Below are 19,109 nucleotides of genomic sequence, written 5' to 3'. Positions count from 1 at the left end.
ATCAGAATAATGCGCTGTGCCAGCCGCTGATTCCATAACTAAACAAAAAACTAATATTGATCCGAGCAACTGAACGAGGGGCTACCACTCTTATTTCATACATGAAGTCTATAACAACTAGAAAAAAAGCGACCAATTTTTGTCGGAGCATAACCTCTTTAACAACCGGAGAGAAAACTTTTACCCTTGTTCTAGGTGTCGTGTCAACAACAGCTGAACGAAAACTTACCACTCCTGCGCCGGGCGCCGTGACAACTATAGATGAGCAAATTCCTACAACTATTGTGCCGGGAGCGGTGTCAACAAAAGCTGATCAAAATCCTACCACTTTTATTTTCGGCGCTGTGACAACACCTGAACAAAAACTTACCCCTTCGGTGCCGGGTGCCGTGACAACAATAGGTGAGCAAATTCCTACAACTTTTGTGCCAGTTGCAGATCAAAATCCTACCACTATTTTTCCCGGCGTTTTGTTAACAGCTGAACAAAAACTTACCACTTCAGTGCCGGATGCCGTGACAACAACAGGTGAGCCAATTCCTTCAACTCTGGTGCCAGTTGCAGATCAAAATCCTACCACTATTTTTTCCCGGCGTTTTGTTAACAGCTGAACAAAAACTTACCACTTCAGTGCCGGATGCCGTGACAACAACAGGTGAGCCAATTCCTTCAACTCTGGTGCCAGTTGCAGATCAAAATCCTACCACTATTTTTCCCGGCGTTTTGTTAACAGCTGAACAAAAACTTACCACTTCAGTGCCGGATGCCGTGACAACAACAGGTGAGCCAATTCCTTCAACTCAGGTGCCAGGAGCGGATCAAAATCCTACCACTATTATTCCCGTCGCTGTGACAACAGCTGAACGAGAACTTACCAATTCGGTGCCGGATGCCGTGACAACAACAGGTGAGCCAATTCCTTCAACTCTGGTGCCAGTTGCAGATCAAAATCCTACCACTATTTTTCCCGGCGTTTTGTTAACAGCTGAACAAAAACTTACCACTTCAGTGCCGGATGCCGTGACAACAACAGGTGAGCCAATTCCTTCAACTCAGGTGCCAGGAGCGGATCAAAATCCTACCACTATTATTCCCGTCGCTGTGACAACAGCTGAACGAGAACTTACCTATTCGGTGCCGGATGCCGTGACAACAACCGGTGAGCAAATTCCTTCAACTCTGGTGCCAGGAGCCGTGACAACAATATCTGAGAAAAATCCTACCACTTCTATGCCAGGCGCAGTGACAACAACGGAACAAAATTTTGCAACTCATATGCCTGGTACTGAGTCAACAACAGAGGAAGACGTCACCGCATCTATAAAACCTGTCGGGTATACATCAATTGAACAGGTAACTACCCAGTTTGTCATGTTGAGTGTGAAATGAAAAGCGCGAAGTAGCCATTTTTGTCGAGAGGCAGTCATAGATATTTAATTGATTCAAGTAATATTATTCAGGTAAGTAGCTTGGCTCAGCCGTATTGTCAAAGAGTGCTTTCGGGTGCGCAGCGTGTTACAAATCAAAGTGAAAACGAAAATCAAAAAACAAACTAAAAATAATCAAAATGACATATAAATTATACCGAGGTAAGTATAATTTAGGCCAAGGTCTAAACTGAGTAGGCATTAAGTCGAGATGTACACTACGATATTGTTGCTCGAATTTTCCACCTGGGCCTCCGCATTGACAGCTTCAATATTCCGGCTAATTGATCACTCCTGTTCACAAACTGTCTGTTTGCAAAGATTCAATTTGAAGTTATTAAATACTTTTTCTTTAAAAAATTAACTGTGCTATAGTGAAGTAGCGAGACTCATTATGTTTATCTCTGGTAACACATAACGTTTATGCTAATATTTTAAAAAGTTTGTTGCAGCGTTGATTTGCTGCGTTTCTAATAAAAAAACGTTAAATGGGTTACAAAAGGACCCATGCTTGTCTCATCTGGTTAAGTGATAAAGGTAATTTAGATACTAAAAAGGATTGTTCCTCAGTCAATAGAAGAAGTTTTTTAAGGTCTCAAGGACAACAAATACGAATCTCAAGTAATCGAGTTGATAAATCTTGACAAGGAAAACTAGCACCTTAACAGCATTTTATGTACCAAAACAGTGTTTAAAAAATTTTCAAAAAGTTAAAACAATCAAATGATGTAATTTTGGTGGTTTAGCGATTTCTCACAAAGACATTTTGATAAACCGTAAAATTGAATCATATCGTTTCACGTCTTTGAGAAAACGCAATTTAAATTTCATCAACATTTTGTGTACATAGAGTCAACCACTAAAAATCGCACTCATAGGAAACATCTTTTACCCATGACATCCATATACTAACAAAAACAAAGGAACTAAAAAGATGAGCAATTCAGATGAAGGGCTATAAAACCTTTGAAACATTCAGTTTTCAGATAATTTATTATGTTGCTTTTTAGATGACACAAAGTAATCAATAAAACTATTTGACTCTAAAAAATGTATCAATAAATGTCGAAACTTAGGAAGCCCGTAATGCCATTTTTGACATCATCTCTGTCCTGAAATTTTGCAAATTCGTTTTTAAATTTTACTAGGGAACTTAGGGTCTTAGAGAACTACAAATTTTAATGAAATATGGCTTTAGCAGTTTATGATTTCGACATTTCGAAGTCATCATAATGGCATGGCAAGTCCTCAAAAGAAAATAAAATCTTGCAAATTGGTCAGATTCAATATCAATAAATAACCAAAATAAAACAAAATAAATGATACAGAAAAACGTAAGATCGCCAAAACAGTAAAACAAGTTGCAGATACAAATGTTGTTTGTTTCTAACAAAAACGCGAGAAAAATTTGTAAACAATTTGTGGTTGCTAAATTCTATATTTGAGCCCTATAAAAAAACTTAAGAACACTCAAAAATGAGAACCAAACCGTTTGACGTTTAAAAAGGTCAAAACAAGGATCGAAAAATGAAAATGTAAAAACCTGCAATAATTTACAGGCTAACATTAGAGGCTAAATAAAATTTTTTTTATCCCATTAGAATCATTGAGGGACACCTTGAATAATTACATTCAATAATTGAGAAAGGATATAGAAATGCTGGAAACAAAAGTGCTGAGAAAACTTTGAACAATATGACCAAAAAAATATAATATTTGAGTTCAATTCGTTGTTCAAATTTTTTTCTACCTATTTTCTACGTTTCATATCGTTTAAACGACAAAGATAAAAAAAATCAATAAAAATCACTGCTTTGGAAGCATGTATTTGCTAATCACTAGCTTGAATATAAATTAAAATTGGCGTTGTTTTGCAAACAAGTGATAGTTATTGTTGAAATTCAAAGGTGTAAAAAGTGTGCATAATAACAAAAAAACCGCTCGTAAATCTCGAACCCAATTTTTAAGATAATTCTCTAAACAAAATTGAAAACTTTTGCTGCATTAAAGAGAAAAGTTCATTATTTAAAACTGGTGCCAGCAAGATCTTTTAAAAAAATTTCACAGAAAAGTGGTTCTTCAAATCCGCGTATTTATAACAGCCATCCCAAAAAAATATATAATATTTTGAAGAATCACGAAAAGTATTGTAATAGGTTAAGAAAAACTTGAAGAAAGCTAAGAAGGAACTGTTAACTTTTTTAAAGAAAAAAACGCATTTTGAACCATAGTTTGATCTTCTTCATTGGCATTCAGCACATCGCATCTTGTTTTATCAGGCAATTACAAAATGCTCTAGATATGTTATCTAATGATCAAAATCCTTACCATTATTTTCCATTGCTGTACACCTCGTCTATTAACGTAAACTTTGTTCTCGTAAACGAAAAGATAAATTAATCATAATTTAAAAGACGTTTTCTTCCTCTTTGGTGCCTTTTTATATAACAAATAGACCCAAAAGAGTTTTTCCCCTTTTTGGGATCTTTTAAATGCCAATAGAAATCAGTTAATCAAGGTTTAAAATGAATCACAAAGTAAAGAATATCTTTTACATTTACATTCAATAACTGAGAAATCTTTTCAAAACTTTTCAAAACGTTGAAACAAAAAATGTTATTTTGGTGGTTTAGCGATTTCTCACAAAGATATTTTGTTAAGCCGTAAAAAACTATCAAGACCAAATTGAATGAGGTCGTTTCAAGTCTTTGAGAAAACGCAATTTAAATTTCATCTTCTTTTTATGTACATAGAGTCAACCACTGAAAATCGCACTCATAGGAAACATCTTTTACCCATGACATCCATATACTAACAAAAACAAAGGGACAAAAAAGATGAGCAATTCAGATGAAGGAATATAAAACCTTTGAAACATGCAGTTTTCAGATAATATATTATGTTGATTTTTAGACGACACAAAGTAATCTAAAAACTAAAAGTAATCTATTTGACTCTAAAAACATGTATTAATAAATGTCGAAACGTAGGAGGCCCGTAATGCCATTTTTGACATCATCTATGTTCTGAAATTTTGCAAATGCGTTTTTAAATTTTACTAGGGAACTTAGGGTCTTAGAGAACTACAAATTTTAATGAAATATGGCTTTAGCAGTTTATGATGTCGTTATTTCGAAGTCATCATAATGGCATGGCAAGTCATCAAAAGAAAATAAACTCTTGCAAATCGTTCAAATTCAATAATATTAAATAACCAAAATAAAACAAAATAAATGATACAGAAAAACATAAGATCGCCAAAACAGAAGAAAGCTATGATTGTTCTGTTAGTTTTAAAAAACGCATTTTGAATCATACTTTGATCTTCTTCAATCGCATTAAGCACATCGCATCTTGCCTTATCAGGCAATTAACAAGACTCCAGATATGATATCTAATGATCAAAGTCCTTACCACTAATTGTTATTGCTGTTCTTCTCATCTAGTAATGGAAAGATAATTTGATCAAAATTAATTTTTTTTCTTTCTATAGGTGCGATATTATATTACGATTAGAGCCAACAGAAATTTCGCGGTCTTTGAATCCCTAATTCCAATTAGAAATTGATAAATCGAACATTGAAAATGTAAAAAAAACTGCAATAATTAGTGTTTTCAAAATTGCAGGACTAACATCAGAAACTACAAAATGACCATTTTGCAGGCTAAATTAGATATTTTTATCCCATAAGAATCAATCATGGACATCTAGAACAATTGCTTTCAATAACCGAGAAACGATATAGAAATCAGAACAAAAATTTTGAAAAAGTGTTTTAAAATTTCATCAAAAATTGATTTTGTGATTTAAATTCGTTGTTCAAGTTCTCTGATCTATATGCTATGTTTCTCACCGTATAAGCGAGAAAAATGCAAATAGATAATTTATTTTGAAGCTCTGCAAGCATGTATTTGCTTGCTTACCACTACTTTGAATTTAAATTAATTTTGGTGTTGAATTGCGAACAAGTGATAGATGTTGTCAAAATTTATAAGTTTAAAAAGCATGCAAAGTAACAAAAAACACTCGTAGAACAGAAACCAATTATTAATTTACTTTTTTAGAGAAAACTGCAAAATTTTTGCAGCACTAAAGAGAATAATTCATTATTAAAAATGGTGGCAGCAACATGTTTAAAGAAATTTTTCCAAAATTTTTTTCTTCGAATCTGCGTAAATACAACAGCCATCCCAAAAAGAAAATAGTATTATGACGAAGCACAAAAAAAATTGCAATTAGTTAAAAAAGAACTCGAAAAACAACGATTTTTGATCCATAGGCATTCAGCACATTGCATCATGCATTTATCAGGCGATTTAAATTACTCTAGATATGCTATCTAAATGATCATAGTCCTCACCACTAATTTCCATTGCTGTACACCTCATCTACTAACGAACACTTTGTCCTCGTAAATGAAAAGATAATTTGATCAAAATTTAACAAATTGTTCTTCCTATTTGGTGCCATATTATATAACGAATAGACCTAAATGAATTTTCCCAATTTTTGGATACCTTACATCCCAATAGAAATCAATAATCATGTTTTGAAAAAGTTCACAAAATAAAAACAATATCTACAATCTGAAAAATCTACAATCCTCAATAGTGAAACTCGCCCAATTTTGATTTCAATGCTTCAAAGCAAGAATGAAGCTATAATGCACCAAAATCCAACCCCCCCCCCCCTCAAAATTCTCTATTAACTCCCAAAAAGTAGATACATTTTATATAACTGTGTTTTATAAATTATGAACAACTATGGCTCCTTGAAGGTTAGAAATGACTGCTGTAAAGACATCAAAGTTCTAGGGAAGATAAAAGTGTTCTTTGATTACTCAAAACCTAACCGATATAAAAAAATTGATTGATTTTATGAAATGGAGAAGATTTTTGCCCATAATTTTTTGGAAGTTTCGCGAAACCTTAGACATAGCTCAATGCTCAAAACTGCAAAATAAAAGTTTTCTTAATGGTTTGATCATAAGCAAACGAAAATTCTGAAACTACATTTAGAATCAATTGAAGTTTTAAATTTTTTGAATAAACTTCTGATTTTGTTTTGAAAATTGTGATATTAATAACAAAAAACGTTGCCAAAGCTGTGAAAGGTACCATAAAAACTGTACTTCAACTAAAACTCATTTAACAATAACTTTTTAATGTTGTAGAGCTGAATTAACGAGGATGACAGCAAATAAACTTTATCTAATCTCCACATATATACATACTTAATCTCTCTGGAAAAATTTAGGATAGCTAAACTCTTTAAACACTCTTTAAAATTTTGAATTCGATTGTTCTTACCGTCGAAATCATTGTTCAATTTAACAAATTGTTACAATAGCCGGTAAAAATAACAGTGGCTGATTATTGATATCCAAACAGACAAAAGATATAAATATGGAAACATAGAGGGTCAATACGACCAGAGCACTTGGACACCACCTGTTTTTATAGTCATAGATTATAAAATCTATACCTGCAAGCTAGCAAAAAATTTTATTGAGCCTAAAATTCAAACAAAAAAAATTGCTAAAGGAAATGGAAAAAATATGCAATAACCACCGACTAAACGTTTCGTTAGAAATCCATTGAGGGAACATTTCTTCTGTTCAAAAAATATATGAAAACGGTTTATCAAAGGAATGTGTCTTTGAAGTTCATGAAACTGTCCTATATAAAAAACCATTTTTTTAATAATCCGAAAAGCTATCACAAAAGCTTCTTGAAAAATTTTTTGTAGATAATTGCATATTTGATTTACAAGTTTATGGTCCTTATTGTTGAGCGAACTGAAGTCTTTTTGATAAAATACTACAAAATTGTTAACAATAGTCTCATTGTTTTTACATTTTAAGATAAAAGAGGGCGAACTGTTTGAAAAATTTTTTTGAACTCACTCTTTGGCAAAAATTTCAGCTAAAGTTTTGAAACTTCAGCTTTTCTTTCTTTTTTTTATAAAAAAGGCGTCAATTATGCCTATTTGGCCCAGCTTGTCCAGTTTGATTGATGGTGCAGACATAAAAACTGCTGATACAATCTTTTTTTCAGAAATGGGCTTATTAAGCCTCCGGTTCCAAAAAAAATTTCAGGAGAATACTTTTTTATGGCTTTCATAAAATAAAACCGATGTTTAAAAAAAGCCCAGCTTTCAGATTGAGTGAGTTTTTTAACAGGCTTTCAGCGTTAGCAAGGCACGTTTTGGTCTCATAGTTGATTTTTGAGAAGAAAAAGGATTCTAATTGTATTTTGGCCGTGTCATTTTTTTAAAAATATTTCTTGAATTTTTTCCATCCCCTTGAAAAGTATTTTTTTTCATTTAAAAGTTTAAATAATACGAAGTTGCTCTATGTTCAATTACGTTCTAATGAAACAATATTGTTTTTTGAGTAAAGAATGTGGTTTTTTATGGCTCCGGCAATATGTTTTGATAATTTTTTGTTTGATTTCTTAAGACTTTCAAGCATTTGATGTTGTTTTAGTAGTTCTATGACGGAGTTTAGAACTACAATAAGAATGATCAAGTTTGTAATTGGTTATCTGGAAAGCTATAAATGAAGTTATCTAATGTTTTAGTTGATACAAAACGCTTGTTGTTATTATAACTCTCATCATTCATTTTGTTTTTTTTTGGCACATTGTTTTTTGATCAAATTAACCATTTTGTTAACATTTGATACACAATTTATTTTAAGGAAGAGCAAGATCATTTTTGGACTAGTTGTGGAATCTTTTAGTATAAACTTTTTTCGGAATTTAATGGCGCGCTGTATATTTTTTTAAAACAAATTTTGAGTTTTTTTGTTTTTTTTATACCACAAAATCTTCAAATCAAATCTCAATTATCGATCACTTGAAACTACAGATAATAAGGAAGTCTGTAAACATACATATAATTTTCAACACAAAGCATATCTTTTTTTTGGCTTCAACGCCGTTTGCGTGAAAATTTTCTCGGACCTTTTTTCTGCCTGTAGTAAGTGTTAAGGTGTAGTCTTTTGACTTAGTCTCAGTAATGTCACGACAAATTTTTTTTTCTTCCCAATCAGTAATAAGTTAAACTGTTTATATTTATTCAGTTAAAAATTACGATCGTTATGTCTTTCTGTTTTAAAAATTAGATTTAAAAAAAAGTTTTTTTTTGGATCTGTCAATTCAATCTTATTTCTGCAATCTTTGTGCGTATTCTAATTGAGAAAAGAGGTCAATTTTGTTTTGAAGTGATTTATAAGGTAGTTCTAATTGTTGTTTCAAAATTTAATTAACTGTTTTTTGGCGTTGATACTCAGAGCTTTCAAAAATTTTGGCACACGTCGCATTGGTTTTTAAATAAAGTGTAGTTGGTTATATTCAATTTTTTCAGTGAATAGGTTTTGATTTTATAGGCTCCAACATTTTTTTCTTCGCAAAATTGAAATGTCTTCTTTAGTTTTGCCTGTATTTGTTCTTTTTGTAGTCGTTTTACATTCTGCATAGTGACAGGTCTGAATGGTTCTCTATGAAAGCATAAATGAAGCTTTTAATTATTTCAGTTGATAGCGAATTGCTTTCATGACTTTGAATTTTTTTTGAAAAAGTGTAAACGTATTTTCTGATTGTGCCCCTTTTTGGTTTCTGTCTACTTGTTAACTAACTGTTGTTAATAAAGACACAGTCCATATTTTTTCTGAAAAAAAGCAAGTGCTTTGATCTGCTCTTTTTTTATTCTGATGCTCTAATGACTTTTCCTAAAGTTTTTTCAATAAAAAATTGATAGACATTGAGTTTTGATCGTAAGTAATGCTTGTTGTTTTTATTTGATTTTGTTGTTAGTCTTGTCTCTTACTCTCCGTAATGGCAGTTATCATTAGCTATCTAATGAGTTATTGTTTCACTTTTTATTGGTTAGAGCTTCAAGCCTTTTTATATAGATAAACCAAGTATTTTCGAACAAAAAATGACTTTTGAAAGTTTTCTATCTCTTCTTGTTTTGGTGGACAATCAGAATAAAAACGTGGTTGAGCAGGTCAGAAACTTATGTGCGGATGCACATTACCGAGTTTCCTTGTCTCATTTTAAATCAAATACTGTGATAGAATGTAGGAACATAATTAACAAGGAAAACTGTGAACGAAGAGAACACAATTGTTTCTTTATAAGACGGGACATCGGTACCAGTAATTCTTGGACTCTGGAAAAAGTTCAATTTCATTGAAACCCGGCCTCGGACAACATGAGACTCAACTTCGTTCCAAAAAATCGTTGATTCTTTTTTGACTCCATGGTTGGAACATTTTGAGCTGAGAACGGTTATTGGGGTAAATTTTTTATTGAGTCAGGAAGCTTTTTCACGGATCTCAATCGAAATGAACACATTGATTACGAGGAGCTTCTTGTGATAGAATATTCCACTATCAATTATTTTGTTGAAATTGGCAAATAACTAGATTGTATCAGTGTCGTTCAAAACTTGTAAATAAAAGAAAACGGCTTGATAATGGCATTCTTTGATATTTAGACCTGAAAAAAAGCAACAACCAATTAGTTTTTTTAATGAAGGTAATTTAACCTAGTCTTTTGTCTGTTCGTTGCAATTGTTGTCTATTGTTGAAAAGAAGTTAGAAGTCAGCGGCACAGATTTTTCTCAAAACACATGCGATGCTTTGAAAAACTTTACCCATCTTAACTGCTACATAAGCTCAGTATAGACTTCTTCAAAAATCTTCATATTATCAAACAAGATAAATTCCTTTTTGCAAAACAATTTTATCGACAATTGATTGGGTATTCTACTTGGCATCTGAAAACGTTACTGGAGCTATCTTGACTTATTGTATTTCGTCAGCTGGTGAGATCAAACCATTTTATTTTTCTTTCTTTTCAGGTCAACATCTTTTTTTGCTATGTTTAACAAAGACTTTGTCATAAAAACCCAAAGTATCCGACATAAAAATGGAGACAAGTGCACTAGCAAAATTGAATAAGGAAAAGTTGACACAATAAATTTTGAGACTAAGAGAAAATAAAAGAACATCACTTAGTAGTAGTTTCCAACAATGCGAAACAGATGAGCTCAGGAAAAATGTAGAATTATGTAAAGAAAAAGCTGCGTTAATTGAACAAGATAACAAAGAACTTCAAGCAGCTTTAGACAACAAAAAAAGATTATATGATCAGTCAACTTCGGAAATCACGCACTTGGGAGCTCAAAATGACAAAATGCTGACAAAAATTATTGATGTTATCAATGACAATGAACGTAAAGCGTCTGAGAGTGCTAGCAGAATTTTTTTTTCAAATTTGTACCTAGGTTTGCTAAAATTTATTTATTTCGGACAGCACGTTCAAATTTGTAAAACAAAGCGATAGTAGTTTTAGAACAACTATACACTGCTACCCATCTGCAACCATTAATGACGTCAACACTACCATTGATTCGTATTGAACAGGAACAAAGTCGGAAAGCCTTATATTTCACCTTGGGCATCACACTATTGATCAGGGTACTGACGGAAAAAAAGCAGCAGAACAAATTGGTGACCTGGTTGGTAAAATAATAACATAATTCAAACCACATAAGGTTGCCGTTTGCAAAATACCGAATGTAAAGAATGGTCTGTATGGAAGAGATTTGAATAACAAAGAACTTAATGAGTATAATAAGGAAGTCAATAATATAGCCGATCATTTTAATGGTAAATTTCAGTCGTGTAAAGTAAATGTCCTGAATTACGACTCGGAAAACACAGATTTAAGGGATGATGGTGTTCTACCTATTTTACATGGAACTAATAAAATGTTAGAGACTCTGAGAAATCACTTGAAAAGGACTGGTTCTAATTTTACAACAAACGATGGCTCTTTGAGACAAAATCCACTAAAACGCAAAGATCCTTTTGTACCCATGACAGATGGATGGAATAATTTCAACAATCGCATTGAATTCTGATACATTTGGGTGACTTCTTAGAAATCATTAGAAACGTTTCATTCGAGTTGTAGGTGGATTTTTATCTTCGTTTTAATTTTGATTAACTTTGCTTTTTTCTAGAAGACGGTTGAATTTCTCAAAAGTTACTCAAAATTTTGCAAACATGAAAAACCGAAGTGCCATCATATCGAAAAAAAAAATTTTTTACTATGGTTCGCAATAATTAACATTAAATATCTACTTATAATCATCGTAGTTATCCTAAAAAATTGTGGTGACATTGACAGGAACCAGGGCTATCAAATTTTAATAATATAACAACAATTGAAAAGTACAATGATGGGTTTAGGAGAAAATTGGCGTTTACCAAGTTTTGGTATACGAATTGTAGAAGCCTTAATAATAAACATGAGCAACTGTCTGGTTTTTTGAAAAATCGTGATGAAACTTCATTCCTAGTTGTTACCGAAACATGGATAAAAAAACTGACATTCTCGAGTTTTATCTGTTCAATAGTCATCACTTCGTTCACCAACCACGATCATCATTAACTGATGTACAAAGAGGAGGAGGGGTAGGTATTTGGGCTCCCAAACAGCTTACAGTCAAAATGAGAAATGATTTGAACACAATCAAAAGAAGTTTTTTGAGTCAATGTGGATTGAAAATGGTGTCAGCCTTTAACACAAAAACTACTCAATGATGCAGCATTCTGCCCCAAAGTAAATCTTTCTAACTTTTTTCTTGATGAAATGACTGTAGAAATCTCAAATGTGTATTCGTAAACGGATGATCTAATTTTTTTTCGGAGATTAGAATATAAACTTGTTAGGCGCAAAAAATAGACAGTCACCTGATATTTTCACAGCAAACAATGGGCTATGTTACGTTATTGAAAAGGAAGCAACAAGGACAAATGGTGAAAATTATTCGTTAATTGATCACTGTTTTATCTCGAAGAACCAAATTTTTGAAGCCAATGTTCTAAAGTCGACTTTACAATAGTATATCAGTTATTATTAGAGATAGATCATAGTGATAACAAAACAGTTTTTGATACGTAATACCAGAAAATTTTCAAGATCAATTTTCAATAATGACATTGCGCTGCACGATTGGTCGCCTATGTACCAGATAAATTAGCCTAACGAAGTATTTCTGTAATTTATCGACATTTTTGAAAATATACTGAGTTGTCATGCACCCCTGAAGTTGGTAGAAAGTAGTACCAAAAAACAACAATTGCAATGATTGAAAAAGGAATTACGTGGTCTCGTAAATGAAAAACTCCGTCTCTTTAATGCGTGGAAGAAAAACCCAAAACCAGAGATTTATAACAATTACAAATCTTTACGCAATTCAGTGAAAAGAAAAGTGAAAGAAAAGCTGCAGAAGATTATTCAAAGAATTTTTTCCAGCAGCTACCAACTTCAAGAGAACAACGGAGATTCATCAAAAACAGGATCAACTCCAACAGTCAAATAGAAAAAGTGACAACTTAAGGGAAGGTAGTCATTTTGTTGAGGATGACAGAAAGATTGCCAATGTTCTTAATAACTGTTTTGCGAGGCTCGGAGTATACAAAGAAAAAACGTTTTTCCAAATCATTCTTCCTAACATTTGAGGGTCCGGAGATTAGCTTCCGACTAGTCACCAGAAAAGAATTGTTTAATGTTATTGATAATATACCTGAGCATAAGTCGCCCGGACCGGGCTATATACCAGCATAGGCGCTAAAAGATAGCCAGCTGTCCATTGGAAGTCATTTACAATTTGTCGTAAATGAAAGTATAAACAGAAACTTGTTTCCTGATACATTGAAAACAGCCCACGTTACTCCCGTTTATGAGAAAGGAGACCGCCTAGAACCAGAAAGCTGTCGACCCATAACAGTCACACCAACTCTAGCAAAAAATTTTGAACAATTAGTACTTGAGCAACTAACTCAACGCCTAATTCTTAATGTTCTGATTAACAAGAGTCAAACCGAATTTCAAAAGCAAAGTCCTGTCTCGATACTATAATTTCATTATCTGAAAAAGTCATACGTTTTTTAGACTAAGCAAAGGCTTACAACTCAATATCTATAGATATTTTCATGATCAAAATAAAAAGGTATGGAAAAAGAGAGAATGCAAGATTCTTATTAAACTCCTTCCTTTGTGATAGAAAACCTTGTGTAAAAAAAGGGTTAGCAAAATCAGATTGGGTTGTCATAAATCACGGTGTTCCTCGGGGAATTGTCTTAAGGCCCTTAATTTTTATACTTTATGTCAACGACTTCAGTGAAGCTGTATCAACGATTTGTGATGCATTACAGTTTGTCGATGATACAGCAATTCTATGTCAAGCAAAGAATGAAGCAAATTTGCAGTTAATAGCTGAAGATACATTAAAAAAGACAGATCGGTATATGAAACAAAACACGTTAACCTTGAATGAGGAAAAAACGGAGTTAATGGTTTTTCAGGAATGAAAAATTGCCCATCATAGAAACTGACAATTTCAAGGGACACCGATCGGAAGCATCTGAAAAATGAAGATATATAGGTATAATAATGGATAGGGAACTGACATTTCAAAATCAATTACACATGGTTATCAATAAAACGGCTTCAGCGATCAGTTCATTATATTTGGATCGTTATCGGGTACCGCTAAAAACAAGAAAAAATCTTTTTAAATCACTAGTTTCGTCTAATTTATATTTTAGTTCAATTTTTTTTCAAAATTTACCATCTTACTCTAATGACAGAATTAACAAACAGATAAACTGGGGCGTAAAAATTTGCTTTATGAAAACCAAATACCATACTGCCAGAGATCTACTTCTGGAGACTAAAATTCTTTCAGCAGAGCCTCAAATAACACGGGTGTCATTATATAGGTTTTTCAATATTCTCCAACAAACAAAAAATTGCTCTAAGAAACATTTCGAATTTTTAGAAAACGTGCCAATTATTGCAAACAATACAATTAGAAAAGAAACTTCGAAGACCAAATTTAAACAAAAAATAACAGCGGAATTGCTTAAAGGACACGAAAGAGTTCTAATACACAGAAGGGTGGCAGGATTCAAACAAATTTTTTATTAAACTATTTTAAGAAAACCGAAACTTAGTTTGTTATGATTTAGATAATAATAACGTTTGCTTAATAAATTTCTAACATATAATATTAACCAAGCGGTTAGTTTATTTTACATGATTCAGATTTAAAAAAATAATTAGCAATTAATAGATCAAAAATCAACCTGTCGATTTAAACTTTTAAAACAGCTTGAAAAATGGTAATTTGAAGATGAAGATGAAGGATCTCATGAAGAAATGTAGGAAATTCTCAGATTGATTTTGAGTTCTGGTGTTTAAGCAGAACTGGAGACATTTTCATAGAAATTTTTATCAGAAAATAACTACTTCGTTGCGCAATTTGATACTACAATTTAAATCCTACAAATAAATTAAAAGTGTTTTCATCCTTAGTTTTGTTAACAATACTAAATAAAGACCAAAACAGAGTGCCCAATTGTATGTGGCGAAGAAATATTTTCGCAGCATACACTTGAGCACTCTTCTTTTGTCTTTGTTCAGTATTGTTAACTGGTAAGGGTATTTTCTCCTCGTGCCCCCAGTACGTTATGCAACCCCAAGTTACAGAGCACGTGCCATTAAATTGTAATTCAATGGTTCTAAGTCTTACCAAAAAATTTCTTTAGCCCCGCATAATTAACTCCGTATATTATCAACCCCAGTAATTTGACCCCACAATTTACTCACACCGAGATTTTTTTATCCATTTCGGCGTCCAAAAGAAAAATTATCAAAGATAAAGTTCAAAGGACCTAAAAGACACAAAAACACTAATCTTCAAGAGTACTGTATTGAGCAGCTTGCGTTAGTTTGATATTGAAGTATGATGACAAGACAGCCTTTCTAGCGTAATAACTTTGGTCGAAAAAGAAAAGGTGAGATGTCTGACCTATATTATGTTGAACTTTGATTTGAATCAAAAAAGTTTAAGAACTGTCCTAGTCTAGAGGGCGGAAGAACCGGTGCTGTTTAGTGAAAGTATGTAAGATAAATTTTAGCACCTACTGTTTGAGCAGGCGTAAAAGTGAAAATGAATTTCCTAATGCATCACAATATGAGAATGCGACGTAACTCCGTAAGGAATCAAGGAGGGCGTCAACTAAAAAATGTTAAAATGGATATTAAAAGTAAAATAACACAAAAACACATAATTATATACAAAAGATATCAACTACACAACTAGTACAAACTGGCAATCGCCCTGAAAGAATTTATATCAGCTTCATCACTGTAATTTTGCATCATGTTCAGCAGATTTGAGTAAGAACACTCAAACTTTTGCTTCTTTGGATATTTTTGTTGCGATGAGGCTTTCAGGCAGTTCAGTTTTTGCACCGCAGCGTCCTTTTGCAAGTTAGCCAAGTTTTCTAAATTCCTGAGTGGGATCAGCTGCTTGCATTCCATAATTCTAGCCCTCAACAGCACTAGTTGTTCTTGCAATGCACTCTATGGATGCATCTCCCTGATTCTAGAATTGTGCGTCAATATTGGAGACGGTTCAATAGTGGGCACTTGATATGAACTGACTAAAAAATGAAACAAAGCTCGTCTTTTTTTCATTATCAAGCTTTCTAATTGCTGTTGATCTGCAACGTTAGTTATTTCTTCGACAATGAATTCTAAAAGTTTTATATTTCTTTTTTTGAAAGCCAATGCAGTGCCAGGTACACTTTCAAATGCAATGCCAGGTACACGTACAAATTCAAAATCTAGCAGAAAATTGTTCGGCCTACATTCTGGCGCAAAGTATTCTAAGGCATCAAGTTATTGGCTGTACCTTTTTTCTGTTTTGTTTGGAATGTTAGCAAAAAACAAGCAGTTCGAACACCGAGAATATATACATAGAATGTAAAATTGGTTGAAATGTTTAGTTGATAATTTGAATGTTACATCAGCAAGCCGAAACTTAGAACCCTCGAGAACTGACTTCTTTTAAAAATCTTAAAAAATTAAAATACGCTCCTGGTCATCTTTTCCGCTTTCATAAAGCAAAATCTCTTTAAATGTATCGGTTTTATCGAAATGCAGGTCCGACCGTTCATGAAATGACACTGTTTTAATATTCGTTCTTGAACGCGTAGATGTTCATGGCTGTTGAGTGTGTTAAACTTTCACTCTGGGCTTTGATCTCTTCAGTAACTTTTCGTTAGCCCGGCTTTGCAAAAAAAGATTTATTATTGTGCTCAACAATTCGCAAATAAATTGACCGTCTTGCGTAAATGCCGAAACGCGTCACTTGTAGTTTTGATATTTCGAGCAATTCCAGGCCGTGGTAAACCTTTTTACTCTTTCAACATAAAACTCTTGGCCTTCCACCTCAAATATTTCCCTGGTTTTCGGGAGAAATGATGAACACAAAGTCAGCAGTTATCTTGCTAATTTAACCATGCAATGAAACCAGAAATTTTCTGCAGCTTCATCCACTTTTCTGAGATGTGATAACTATTTCTCTAATTGTTATAGTCTAACTATTGCTTTTAACTATTGAGTCGTTAGCTTTGTTTTCGTGACATTTATTAGCCACATTTAAAAATTATATTCACACCTCATTCACTTCCCCTCATTTTTAATCATTATTAATTAGACTAATTAGAACTTAATAAGACCTAGTTATCCCCGAGTATCGGAAGCATAAAATCGGGGTTAGACAATATAGAGGTTGAATGATTGAGGGGTTAAATGATATAGGGGTCAAAAAGTCGGGATAAAAATTACGCGGTTAAAAGAATAGGGGCGAAAAAGGGGGGGGGGTGACAAACGGAAAAGATCCAACCTTAAATTGTGTTATTGAAAAATAATTTAAAAGTCATTGCGAGTCATATTACTGCGACTGTGAAGTCCTTATTAATGCAACTGGAAAAATCTAGACCATAGAGGTTGAAATCTGTATTAATTACGACAATCGACGAGAAATGAGTTATTGAAGTTGACATTGGGGAAGTATATATTGTTCCTCTTGATAATCAGTTGTTTTAAAAATATTTCACTGAAAATATTTTATTAAAAATAATTTACTCAACTAGAACCTCAGGAGAGAACAGAATACAATACTTTATACTTACTAATTAAACGTTTGTTCATGTCTGAAACTTGTTATCATTTCAGGAAACCAGCGGAACATCAAACCAACTGAACTTGTGGTTGATACCCGTACTAACACTGTTGTGCGTTGTTATTTTGGGCGGATTCCTTTTTCTCATCAACCACAAATTCAATATCTGCCAACTAAATCGAGCAAGAACAACACCTAAAATTAACAGTTCAAACATGGCTGAGAAAAATCAAATTGCAAATCCGAGCGTGCGAGAACTGCCAAAAAACGAGATTGAGCCACCAGAAAATAATCCGATAATCCTAACAGTGGCGAATGAAGCCGTTGACAACGAGTACACAAAGAACTCGGAAGAATTTGACCAACAAGCTGAGATCGAATGATCGGAACATACAGAAGATTCGCAAACGCCCATTTCAGGAGAAAAAAATTATGCGAAGGAACAAAATTTACAAGAAAAATTAATTGACCCAATCAAAAAACATAACGTTGATGCTGCACATCTTATAAAAATATACAAGCTTGCATTATAGAAGTAATGTAACTGAAACAAAACACTGCACTGCACTGCACAGAAAACAACAGAAAAATCATATCATTTTTATGCACCTCCAGACGCGTTTGCATAACATTTAATACAAAAGTATTGAACAATTTTTTAGTTTGATAACAGAATCAGCTTTAATTAAATAAAATTTAGACAAAAAATTTTCGTCCAGATTTTTTTTCAATGGGAAAAATTTCATTCTGTTTCAGCAAAACCAGTAAGCAGATATTAAGCACTTTTACTTGTTACAATTGGAGCTCAATGCTTCATCCAGATCTGCCCAGGTTGAGGTCCAGACCCAAATTTTTGTCTGATCAGACTTTCCAGACCGAAATTATCTCTGATCAGACTTTCCAGACGGAAATTCACCCTAATCAGACTTTCCAGACCCAAGTTACCTCTGATCAGACTTTCCAGACACAAAAGGTCTCCGATCAGACTTTCCAGACGGAAATTCTCCCTGATCAGACTTTCCAGACCCAAGTTAGCTCTGATCAGACTTTCCAGACACAAAAGGTCTCTGATCAGACTTTTCAGACCGAAGGTGTTCTGATCAGACCATCTTCAGACCATGGTCCAGACTCAAATTCAGACAATTGCCCAAACCTTAATCAGACTATGATCAGACTCAAGTGCACTCAAAGAGGTTTGATCAGACCAAGTTGCGCTCGATGCATTTATGGTCAGACTCAGTTGCGCTTCCAGCTATTTATAATCAGACTGAAGTGCGCTCGAAATTAATTCAGACCAGACTCAAATGCGCTCGAAAAAGTCTGATCAGAGAAAGATTTTACTTATGAAAAAATCTCCTAATTTTTCTATAATATATTCATTTCACAAGAAATTATGTTTGCAGTATTTAATTCATCTAAGAAAAAATCAATTATGAAAGTTGAAAGTATTGCTAAAGAAAACGAAACGCGACTGTTGAGAACAATTTTTATTTAGTGTATCGTTTAGTGTATATTTCTGACTCTGCCTCTGGAAACAGCCTCTGCTATCTGGACTCCTTTTTTCTGATCAGAGCTATCGGACTTTAGATGAGTCTCTGATCAGAACGCTGATTGATGGCTGCCTC

The 19,109-nt window shown here is 33.3% G+C and overlaps 2 protein-coding genes across 3 annotated transcripts in view; one reads left to right on the top strand and one right to left on the bottom strand.

Moving 5' to 3' along the window:
- LOC142342993 (uncharacterized) overlaps positions 1 to 18,194 on the top strand; it is a 97,309-nt gene extending 79,115 nt beyond the window's left edge. The window contains exons 8-11 of the mRNA XM_075394675.1: positions 196 to 402; positions 481 to 528; positions 608 to 1,353; positions 17,538 to 18,194. Of these exons, the coding sequence (XP_075250790.1) occupies positions 196 to 402; positions 481 to 528; positions 608 to 1,353; positions 17,538 to 17,867 (1,331 nt within the window). The 3' untranslated portion in view covers positions 17,868 to 18,194. The remainder of the gene's footprint in view (positions 1 to 195; positions 403 to 480; positions 529 to 607; positions 1,354 to 17,537) is intronic.
- Positions 1 to 19,109, bottom strand: part of LOC142342723 (uncharacterized) — a 467,707-nt gene that overhangs the window by 204,656 nt on the left and 243,942 nt on the right. The gene's annotated exons all lie outside the window — the stretch shown is intronic.

Source organism: Convolutriloba macropyga, chromosome 7 (assembly GCF_964194025.1).
Source record: "Convolutriloba macropyga chromosome 7, txConMacr16.3, whole genome shotgun sequence".
Lineage (NCBI taxonomy): Eukaryota > Metazoa > Xenacoelomorpha > Acoela > Convolutidae > Convolutriloba > Convolutriloba macropyga.
Note: the sequence above shows the minus strand (reverse complement) of the source record. Positions and strands in the feature narration are given on the sequence as shown.